Below are 10,351 nucleotides of genomic sequence, written 5' to 3' on the forward strand. Positions count from 1 at the left end.
AAGCCGAGCAATAAATGACCAACGACCTGCATATATATATTACAGTCTACAACCACAGCGTACACAGGGAATCATTGTCCAGCATCCACTTTTTTGCCACAACGTTTTTTGCGCCAACGATCGGTCAAGCCACAGAGATCTAGCGACAACACAACCACACTCAGCTTTCTTGCCACGACACCAGCTTAATTTGCCAGGACACCAACGAGCGTACAACACTACAACCACCAATCACCAATCACTTCTAATTCAAGGTACGTGGTTATAATTTCAATTGCACTTGATAGAAAATTGCCAAAAAAAAAAAACGTTTTTAAATTCAACGCGCGTGTGCAAACTAGAATCTCGCGAGTGTTTAAACTGAAAATATACAATTGGAGCATTTAATTTTAAAGCCACACTATTAATAATTGAGGTTAGTCTGTCCGTCCGCAAGTGACAACAGCGACCACAATTAGGTGTTCTTTGCAACATAAACATACACACATTGTCACACAGTACTCGTTGGTTTGCTGCACATTTTTTAAAGTCTCGGTTCAAATTACGTCCGCGCACGGCAACCAAAAATAAGTGCACCTTGCAACCACTCGTATATACACACTCACGTCAGTGATCCGCATCACTTAATATTGTTAATGAAGTATTTCGATTTTGTTTAAATTGACAGTCCATTATCATAACCTTCATTTTTCTGATCGTTTTTTCACTGCGCCTCTTAGTTGGCTTACATTCTTTTGTATATTTGCGAACACTGTCACTGTTTCGAGGATACATAACCTCTAAATTTTGTTATTTGCATTGGACCAATTGTAGATTTTCACTAAATCACTACGCATAAGCGATTCAACTCCGTATAATATTGCACATTTTTTACCATATATATTTGCTACGTACGTTGCACTCATCGAAGTGGTCACTCTGTTTATTAAAATTTGCTGCGTACGTTGCACACATCACGATTTTACCACGTATATTATTTACACCTTATTGCGTACCTTGCATAGCTTATAAAAGCGCGTAGATATTAGTCAGCACAGTTGGGTGGCGAGTCGTTAGTAAACAATAATTCTAGAAGAAAAAGGTTTACATTTTAATAAAGTGTCGAATATATTTCGCAATACAAACTATTTTGCATCTTTTTAATTCGTTGGATTTCTGGTATACATTTAAGTGGCAAGTTCCGGTGGGTAAAAAATTGGCAACTTCTCTTGCGCATACAACCTCTAATCTTCGATAAGATTAAGTGTGTAAAATCCTATAGATTCTATCTGGGCATTTCAGTTAATACTTCGGTCAGGGTAAACACGTTAAACAATGGATTCGTATATTCTTTTGGCAGAAGCTGTAACAGAGTTCGAATCTGATTACAACAACATACCCGCCGCAGAACAAAACAAACATGGTCTTGCTATTCAACAAGACGAGTTAAAAGCTTTGTGGGAAAAAACCAAGTCAGCTTACGATAAGCTTATCAATGAGGGATTATCTAAGGATGATGCTAAGGCCATAAAAAAGAAGAATAAGATTTCCTTTCAAAGCTATGTCAAGTGCATGTCTGCTATTGGTACTCAGGTTGAAATACTAACCAAAGCGACCAAAGATGTAGAGGATCAGTCCGTCCGGGAACACAATATCCACCTGCCACCGTGCGATACGGATGTGTTCAAGGGCGACTATCTTTCATGGCCAACTTTCCGAGATATGTTCACGGCCATCTACATCTTGAACAAGCGCCTCACCCCAGTTGAGAAACTAGTTCACCTCAACAATAAAACGCAAGGGGAGGCAAAAGACATAGTGCGAAAGTGCCCACTTACCCATGAAGGCCTCTGTGTATATGCGTGTCAAAAGAGATAGCAAAGTTTTTATTAACCTGCTTTTGGCAAAAACCAGAGTTGCTCCTGTTAAAACCATATCGCTACCCCGACTGGAACTTTGCGGAGCGGTACTATTGGCGGAAATAGTTGATTCAATAATCAACAATCTCAACTTAGGGCATATCAACATACATCTGTGGACCGATTCCACAATTGTTCTCGCTTGGATTCGCAAGCCTCCGTGTTCATGGTCAACTTTCGTTGCCCATAGAATCACAAAAATTGTAGAGAAAGTCGGAAACAAGAATTGGCTGCATGTGGATTCGGCATCAAATCCAGCAGACTTAGCGAGCAGAGGACTTCCAGCATATGAATTGGTCCACAATTCGTTGTGGTGGCAGGGACCTTCTTGGTTACAAGAAGATAACCCAAAATGGCCCACCCAGGAAACAGACTACAGCACAGTAGTTGAGGAAAAAAGAACGCACGTTTATACAACCAAAGTAAATTATACCGATTCTTGACCGTTTTTCAGATTTTCCGAGAGCTTTGAGAGTATTATCATATGTTATGAGATTCTCTCAAAGAACGCATCGAAATACGAAAGCTTCATTTCAAGAAAAGTCACGCTTAATTTCATCCCATGAAATTAAAGCAACGACACAACGCTTGATAAAAATATATCAACAGAACTATTACAGTGAAGAATACAGGAAACTTAAAGCAGGAAACTCCATCGACTCCAAGAGTGAACTCCTACCGCTTAATCCGTTCATAGATAAAGATGGCATTATTAGGGCTGGTGGGCGTCTTGGAGCGTCTCAAGACTTAGCGTATAACGAGCGGCATCCAATAATTATTCCTTATAACTGCAGGTTGTCCCGTCTAATAGTGTCCTTTATTCACCAAGTCTCTTTGCTTGGGGAAAATCCACTCATGCTTCGCCTTATCCGAACTCAGTATTGGATCCCCAGAGTTAAAAATCTGATCAAATCCACAATCCATAATTGCAAAGTCTGTACGATATACAAAAAACGTACGCAAACCCAGCTTATGGGAATTCTCCCTCAGGAGAGAACCACATTTTCGCGCGCGTTTACGAATACAGGTGTAGATTTTTCAGGACCCTTTGACATCAAAAGTTATAGCGGCCGAGGTTGTCGAATGTCCAAAGGATACGTTTGCCTTTTTGTCTGTTTTACGACAAAAGCGATCCATTTGGAAGCAACTAGTGACCTCAGCACTCCATCATTTTTAGCTGTATTCGCCAGGTTTGTAGCCAGAAGAGGATGCCCGAAGAACATATATTCCGACAATGGTACAAACTTCGTCGGAGCTTCACGATCTTTACGATCTGAATTTAAGGCATTTTTAGCAGATTCGCGTGAAAAAGCAGTTTCGAAATACAATTATCAAATGCTCACATGGCATTTCATACCCGCCGCTGCTCCTCATATGGGCGGCTTATGGGAGGCGGGGGTAAAAAGCTTTAAAAGCCACTTTAAAAAGATTGCATCCGTTCATAAATATACATTCGAAGAGTTCAGTACTCTTTTATGTCGGATTGAGGCGTGCCTCAACTCACGACCATTGAGCCCCGCTTCGAATGAACCTACCGACCTGGAGCCTCTCACTCCAGGTCACTTTCTTACAGGTGGACACCTGCTAGCCCCACCTGAAATCGACGTTCACGAGAATCCTGCCTCGATAGTAAATCGGTGGCAGAAGCTAAAGGCCCTTCACCAAACTTTTTGTAAACGATGGAAAACCGAATATTTATCCGAACTGCAAAAGCGGATTAAGTGGAAATATCCACAGCAAAATATAAAATTAGGAGATCTCGTTGTCATCAAAGAAGACAACCTCCCGTCAAATGAGTGGAGATTAGGTCGAATTATCAGCCTACATCCTGGTCCCGACGATCGAGTACGCGTAGTTGACATCATCACGGAAAAAGGGCAGATTACGAGACCGCTGGCCAAACTGGTCCTACTTCCATCCCAAAATCAAGAAACCGAGGAGCCAGCAACCACTTCGTAAATAAACCCTCTCCGTTGATCCCCAATCCCGCGTGAATTCCACTTCCTCATCGCACAAAAATTCCACTTCTATGCATTCGGAAGGATTCCACGCCTATAATCAAGTTTAACCCAGAGTAATATTAAAGGTAGTCGTGTTTTAGTTAGATTTTGGTGATGGTTCTTAGCCCGGCCTCTCCGGGTAGATCTGGGTATAAAGAACCGACCATCGTTAGATCTTGTAAGCACCAAAGAACGTCGGTAGAATGGCGACCCTTTTCATCATAGAATCGGGTAAAAATAAGACAGACCAAGCTTGATGAACAATTGTTTCAGAAATACGAAATTGGTAACGAGGTGCGAATTATCAATTAAAATCCTCCAAAAATTTTACATTACAGGTTTTACTTGACAGGTTTCGAAAAATCGTCAGTCAACCCATTAGACCAAATGAGTTCGCCTCAATTGTCAAAACCTACCAGCAAAGACTATAGTTCCGAAAAAAAAAAAAATATCTATACATACATATGCATATATTTTAAAATATGTGTATTCAGTGGCATCCCAGCAAACGTTTGGAGTCATAAATGAGTCTTGAAGGAGTCCCATTTCGGAGCCTTTACGCTCATAATGCTCATTTAAGAGTCCGAAATGAGGGTGTTTTCCTTCCTGCGAAGGTCGACTTATATGAGCTTAAATTCATACATCAGATGAGCCTCAATATGAGTCATATTGGACTCTTATGGCCTCTTAAATGCCTACTCTCGGAGTCTAATTTTATGCTGTTCTGTGAGTCTTATTGGCTTACTTACTTTAGAACCATGTTTACAATGGCATTCATTTCAAATACTGTTGCATATATACATACTTCTGGGCATACATATATATGTATATAGCAACATTCATGTAATAGCAGCTGCTGCAGCTAAATTTTGTCAATATACGCAGATGTGGAGTAGCGATTAATAATTATTTTTAACTTGGCATTTATTTAATAAAGATTATTTGCTACGGGAAAGAAATACGTAGCTTTTAGTTGGGAAAAATGAATAGGATTCAAATGCTTTTCAATCGCCAGCAGGGCATTGCAAATGACTTCACATATGATTTTGCTTTACGACGTCTTTGTGTGGCCAAAGAAGACAGCTGGCGTGGAATATTGCCTTCTAATTATAGTTCAGACTATAATCCAGAACCACCGATATTTGCAGCGAAATTTGCAAACTGTGATAATTTCAGACATATTTTAGCCATTGCTAATGAAGATGGGAAGATAGCGCTACAAGATACCACAAAAAGAAACGAAGAACCCGAAGAGCGAGCACTCAATGCACCACAGTGTCATTACAACGCCGTTTTCGATTTGGAATGGGCGCCTGGGCAGATGAAATTCGTATCTGCTTCTGGTGCGTGCAAACTTAAATGTGGATTTAACACCACGAGCAGATAACTGCATTTATAGCGGACATGTCGGGGGACCGGGGACGCCAATGTCACAAAAAAAAGCGTACACGCACACCTAAGATGACGGCTAATGCCACGTCAAGCAGCATTACAGGATTGGCTTTTCAGGATACCAACACTCTTATTTCATGTGGTGCAGGTGATGGCATTATAAAAGTATGGGACTTACGGCGAAATTATACTGCATGTAAAAAAGAACCTCATCCTAAATATAGCCTACCTTATGCTGGCACAAGTACATTTAAAGGCTTCACTAATCTTATAGTCGATGAATCGGGTTCACGACTCTTTGCTAACTGCATGGACCATACAATCTACGCCTATAACCTATGCTCATATTCCTCGAAACCTATAGCACGATTCAAAGGCCTCTTAAATAGTACTTTCTATATAAAATCCTGCCTTAGTCCAGACGGAAAGTACTTGCTAAGTGGAAGTAGTGACGAGAAAGCTTATATATGGAACCTTAACTATCCAGATGAACCATTGGTGGCATTGTACGGCCACACAGTGGAGGTAACTTGTGTTGCATGGGGTTCCACACACGATCAGCCCATTGTAACATGTAACGATGACGCAGTTCACAAAATTTGGCGCATTGGCCCGGAGAATATAAACGAAGGTGAATATTTGGAGTTATGTCGAGGGTATGCTAAGTATGAGCGTGAATTCGGAAAAAAGACACATGGGTCAACACATAAGTATAACTTGCGTGATCTGGAGAATACACCCCGATCACTAAAGCGACTAATGGATCAGAACGAACGCACACCTAGCTCAGTTGAAAAGGTGACTATGAAACGCTCTTTTTTGGAGATGCTAGGCGCTGTTGGTGGTGGTGACGATAGTGACACCCAAGATGCGAAACGACAAAAGCCCTTGGAGTCCAGAGGTCGTCGATTATTTAGTCCTTCGTCGAATATATCCAATTCGTCGACATCACCACAAATGCGCTGCATTGCTTTACAGCTTAGGGTTATACCTGAAGAGCTTACTTCTTCTCCCCCGAGTCCTATAACAAGCCGAGTACCACATGCACACAACAATGACAGTAACCAAGAAAATACAGTGGGATCCACGCTACCATACGTTTTATTGAAGCACACACACCCAGCCATACCAACACCGCTTACTGAAAGATCAGTAACTGAAAACCATAACATTAATTATTCTTCACCACCAAACACATCAACGACGGCTTCTACCACAACTGCGCAACAGCCACCTTTGTCTTCGATGATATTTTCACCTACATCAAATCTGCCGAAGTACGTACTTGACGGTGAGGCTCCACATCTGGGTATTATGTCACCCAAACGAAAGTACAAAGAAAAGGTTGATTGGTTAACTAAAATACGGAAACAAAAATTAATGTCGACACGTAATGCGTCCTTATCCGACAAAATTATTGAAGACTGCAATGGTGCAGTGTCCGTATCCTCAGTAGCCTCATCGTCGTCACGACTACATAATTTGCGACAGTCTGAGGCTAGTCCGCGCGTTACATCGACTCCACGACGACGCATGTCAAGTGGCTCGCGAGATACTCGTGCAAATAATTCCCCTTCAACGTCTAGCCATCATAACCCACATCATCCAAAAACACCAACATCTAGTCGGCGCAACAGTGAAGCCACAATTTTACGATTTCAGTGTTCGCACACAACAAACCAGAACTACAACTGAGCCTATACCGACCGGTCCAAACGCTACGGAAACTAATGACCTTGATCGTCTGCCATTGTCACCTGCGAATTCTAATACCCATAGTGGTAGCAGAGGACTCGCTTACAACCCATCCACACATGCTCAAGCTACAACAACTTGTAACGACTGATTTTTTAACGTCTTGATGCTTTAGCGTAAAAGTAATTAATTTTTCACATGCAATTTTGGTAATATGTATGCTTTACTTCGATTGTGCATCAATTTGTGCATATATCAATTGAAACAATGCGGGTATGCATACACCGTTATTTCAAATACTTTTATAGTAATTCAGATACCAAGCAATATCCGGCTATTTTGAAAACTATACAAACTGCTACAGTAGATAAATCAAGTGCTGCTCATGAGCCCCACAGTAATTTGGTATATTCTGGCGCTCGCCAGCACACGTTTTTGATAACGGATTTATTAGTTCATCATGCTCAAGGATTTAGTAAATTTTTCAATTCGCAACGTGAATGTAAAATATGGAAAATGCGAGTTAGTTCGGATCCTAGTAAATACTTCTTAGAACCATATCATTTTGAGGACACACCGAATACCACGCTACCTACAGGCACACAATCCGTAACCATTAAAACAAAATTACCATATTTCACGTTCGATGTCGAAAGTATTACCCTTGTAGCCTTGGCTGGAGCTGGCTTGAATCAGACTGCGCTTCAGCTTTTGTCCAATGATAAAGGTGACCAAAATATGCCGGCTGTTATACGTTCAGTTATTGATTTGAACGCTGCAACAGGTGCTATTCTCTTTGATAGTGCTGATAATGATCGCGTTAATACTCTGTTACTCGATAGAAAGCTGACTCCAGTTCAATGCGCCGTGGCCTTTCCTTTCAAATAGCCAAAATGCGTAACAAGTTATCTTTCCAATAAGTTTTCACTTCCACAAGTATGCTGAATGCTGCACTTCTAATCTCTGAAAATCGAAAAAGATTAATAAGAACAAAAGCATGCAATTTCGCATGCATACTCACCCAACCGTTTCAGCAAACTTACGTAATGGCCGCGTGGTAGTAAATTTTAGACAATGACATTTATGCATTGTATGTATGTATGTATGTGATTACGTTCCACATCAGGAATAAACCTAGCGCCGTTCTCCATTCATATTGGAGAATAGCTATGTTTCTTTACGGACAATTAACACTAACCCTAACTAGCTGCTGCTAGTTTTGCATGGTGACCGTTCGTAGACAATAAATTTAATTGCTGTTGTCATACAATTGGGGATTTTAAATGTAAAACCAATGCAAAGTCACTGGGTACCACAAAATGTTAATTGGTTATTTTAAATGTAAAACCAATGCAAAGTCACAAAATGTTAATTGGTTATTTTACATGGGAAACCAATCCAAAGTCACTACGTACCACAAAAATGTTAAGATACTATGCTTGCTAAAGTATTTCTTAGGCGGCACCTTGTTTTTTAACAGCAAGACGCCCAATGATATGCAAACTTATGCCGGTGGGAAGTGGGATTGTTGAGTGCCGATGTAAACCAAGATACATAAGTCTCCAAATGTCGATAAGCAGGTTCACGTCAAATACTCAAGTACACACACACATATGTTAAAACCTGCTATTGACAAAATATGCGGATGAAAGCACAAATGAAAAATAATAAAAATAAATAAATGCTACCACACTCATACGCACAGGCATTTTTTTCGGTATAATTTAATTCAAGTAAAATTCTACGTTGCCCATACATCCCTGCACAGTAGAATGCATGGCATCCAGGCAATTCATCATCCAAAATTTTGTAGGTCGTGAGTTAACATTATGCTACATTCACACTAGGTGGTTCTTTGATTAGAAAAATAATGTATATAATGCCAAGTTCACACCCACCGAATTATGCGCTTGCACTCATCAAAATGTTGCGCCTTTCATACGACTCGCCACCCAACAATACATATATACGTTATAATATCCACTGCAACGATATCTGACCCTATTTCAGCCGTAACGATGTCTCATATCGCCACTATGAGGAAACGAGCCGAACAACGCGCCCACCGCTATCCGCTACCGTGCCGCCTATGCGACGCACACCACCCGATTAGGCTCTGCCCTATTTATCGGGCAAAATCGCCCGAGGAGAGACTGCGCGAAGCTCTACTGGGTCGCTATTGCGCAAACTGCCTTGCCATGACCCACCAGCTGAAGGAGTGTCAAAGCGAGGGAAGATGCCGTAGGTGTGGCGAGAAACACCACTCCACTCTGCATTTAGAGGATGAGCCAACGCGCCAACGAAAATGTGAGTCATGGAGGGCACGAGGCAATGAAGGCGACTCAGAGGAACCAGTCCCCAAACCATGGAGTGTGCAAGTGGAAGAAGCCGAGGCAGACGGCACTCTGTCACTATACGCGTCCGACTCGGGAACCGAGACTAGGCCTCCCGGTCCAGAGATTGAAGAAGGGGAAGTTATTGAGCGCGGAGCGGGGACTCGGCCTCTCCGCCCGCTTACTAACGGGGGACCGGAAACACGGTCTTTCCGGCCTCTGCTGCGGCATGAACGCAGAAGTACGGCTGGATCCGAAACACGGGTTCACCGAGCACGCCACCAAGGGCGACAAAGCCGCAGAGCGGGAACTCGGCCTTTCCGCCTGCGCCAATCCACAACATTTCAACACGAAGATAGCCTGGTGACTAGGCCTCGCCAGCTATCACGACCGCACGCCTTTCGAAATACCATAATAACGCCATCACTCCAGCCCACTATATCCGTGGCGCCGACGGCTGTTGTAAAGGTGGAGGCGAGAGGGCGCCTACATCTGGTCCGCGCGCTTATTGACGCCTGCGCGCCGAACACTATCTTGTCCGCGGATCTGGCCCAAGAGCTAGGGCTTCAGGAAACCTATATCGGCGGGCAACGAGGGTGTTTCCTATGCATAAGGGGCAAGCATGGGCAGAACAAGCGGGTGGCGACCCATGCGCTTGTTATACCCCATTACAACCATGTCTCACCTAGGACTAATGTGGATCCCTCAGTTGCTACGCCGTATATCCACATTCGGCTTGCGGATCCAAGTTTTTTCGCATCAGCACCGATACGCCTTGCCCTTGGGTCGGACGTGTATGCGGACCTAATCTTGCCCGGAACTTTACCGACGTCGTTTGGCCCCCTCATTGCGCAAAGCACTATTTTCGGTTGGGTGCTGTCAGGGGCGTGCCGGCCGTAAATTTAACTCATATAAAAAACCAAAATAAAATGTGAATTATTTGAATTTTTTGTAATGAAATAAAGTGCATTGAATTATAACCATGCTTGTATCCCATGATTTTCACTCTATGATTTACTAGGTGTTTTAGGGG

General features: G+C 42.4%; 1 protein-coding gene and 1 pseudogene across 1 annotated transcript; both read left to right on the forward strand.

The window, feature by feature from the left end:
• The first annotated feature begins 4,880 nt into the window (after positions 1–4,880).
• On the forward strand, positions 4,881–7,240 carry LOC118745789 (annotated as a pseudogene).
• A 5-nt stretch (positions 7,241–7,245) lies between these two features.
• LOC118745790 (DNA polymerase subunit gamma-2, mitochondrial-like) lies at positions 7,246–7,943 on the forward strand. The gene has a single exon (XM_036479465.1). The coding sequence runs from the start codon at positions 7,253–7,255 to the stop codon at positions 7,871–7,873; it is 621 nt and encodes a 206-aa protein (XP_036335358.1). The 5' UTR covers positions 7,246–7,252; the 3' UTR covers positions 7,874–7,943.
• Positions 7,944–10,351: the final 2,408 nt, after the last annotated feature.

This window comes from Rhagoletis pomonella, unplaced genomic scaffold (assembly GCF_013731165.1).
Source record: "Rhagoletis pomonella isolate Grant_MI unplaced genomic scaffold, Rhpom_1.0 Rhpom_scaffold_00009, whole genome shotgun sequence".
Classification (NCBI taxonomy): domain Eukaryota; kingdom Metazoa; phylum Arthropoda; class Insecta; order Diptera; family Tephritidae; genus Rhagoletis; species Rhagoletis pomonella.

Coding starts and splice junctions, on each gene's coding strand:
- LOC118745790 (XM_036479465.1), top strand. CDS start 7,253: ATGCGGGTATGCATACACCGTTATTTCAAATACTTTTATAGTAATTCA.